Raw genomic sequence first — 1083 nt, 5'->3', positions numbered from 1 at the left:
TGTATGTATACATCTGTATCGACGTCAGTATATATCTGCGTAATTACGACGTAGATAGTAACTTTTGTTTGATAGCGTTTTTTTTTTAGATTGCTCACTAACTATAAAACTCTTCCCGTCAAATTTATTCATACTTTGTTAGTTTTCGCTTAAACTTACTCGATGAATATTGCTCTTCTGTAAGAGATCTCAGTTACATATGGTATGGTCACTTACTATATATGGTATGGTCACTAGCTATATATGGTATGGTCACTTGCTATATATGGTATGGTCACTTGCCATATATGGTATGGTTACTTGCTACTAATCGCTTTAATTCATTCATCCTGCAGGTCGAGGCCAAATTAGTGGTGGTAGAGAAGGCCTCTATCGACGACTACCTTGCTGAAGCAGGTATATGCCAAATGGGTAACGAGTCTTTCCGTGTAACTTCTGACGGATCATGCACACACAAAGAATATCATTGTTGTGTGCGTTGTATATTCCAACTTCACTGAGGTACACAACCAATCAGCTGGTGTAATGCTGCGCCAGCATTACATACCGCACATGTGGCTGTTTGGTCTGTCTATGGCAAGCGATCATAAATAGCTAGACCTGACCATCGAGTCCAATTGGTGGGTCTCACATTGTTGCCCAATCCATTCATATCCAGCCCTCACTGGCCCAACCCATCACTCGTTTAGGGGCCATGCCACCGCAATAGCCACACCACTACACTCATCTGCTATACGTAGAACTCTAACCACACCCTATAACGCCCCTCTGCATTGCATGACACTCTAAGGTAAAATTGCCGAACTGCACACACAACTGCGGTCGTGCGATGCCATGCTCAGCGCAATGGAGGAGATGCTGACTGTGTTCCAGAAGGACTTGGGGTCCATCTCCACAGACATCCAGACGCTGCAGTCGCAGAGCATTGTTATGAATGAGAAGCTCAGCAACCGCCGAGCTGTCGAAGCCAAGCTTAGTACTGTGATCCACGAAGCGGTAGGGCGGGAGGGGTTAACAAGTGTGTTTTTGGATGATATTATATATATTATTATTATTATTATTATTATTATTATTATTATTATT

General features: G+C 42.8%; 1 protein-coding gene across 1 annotated transcript; it reads left to right on the top strand.

Moving 5' to 3' along the window:
• Positions 1 to 790: 790 nt before the first annotated feature.
• SARC_16961 (hypothetical protein) lies at positions 791 to 996 on the top strand (the record flags this gene model as incomplete). Its single annotated transcript, XM_014288936.1, has 1 exon — positions 791 to 996. A coding segment is annotated over one exon (206 nt), but the record flags the coding sequence as incomplete, so codon positions are not given.
• Between the last annotated feature and the right edge of the window lie 87 nt (positions 997 to 1083).

This window comes from Sphaeroforma arctica, assembly GCF_001186125.1.
Source record: "Sphaeroforma arctica JP610 unplaced genomic scaffold supercont1.9379, whole genome shotgun sequence".
NCBI lineage: Eukaryota > Ichthyosporea > Ichthyophonida > Sphaeroforma > Sphaeroforma arctica.
The sequence above is the reverse complement of the archived record's forward strand: the minus strand, read 5'-3'. Positions and strand labels throughout refer to the sequence as shown.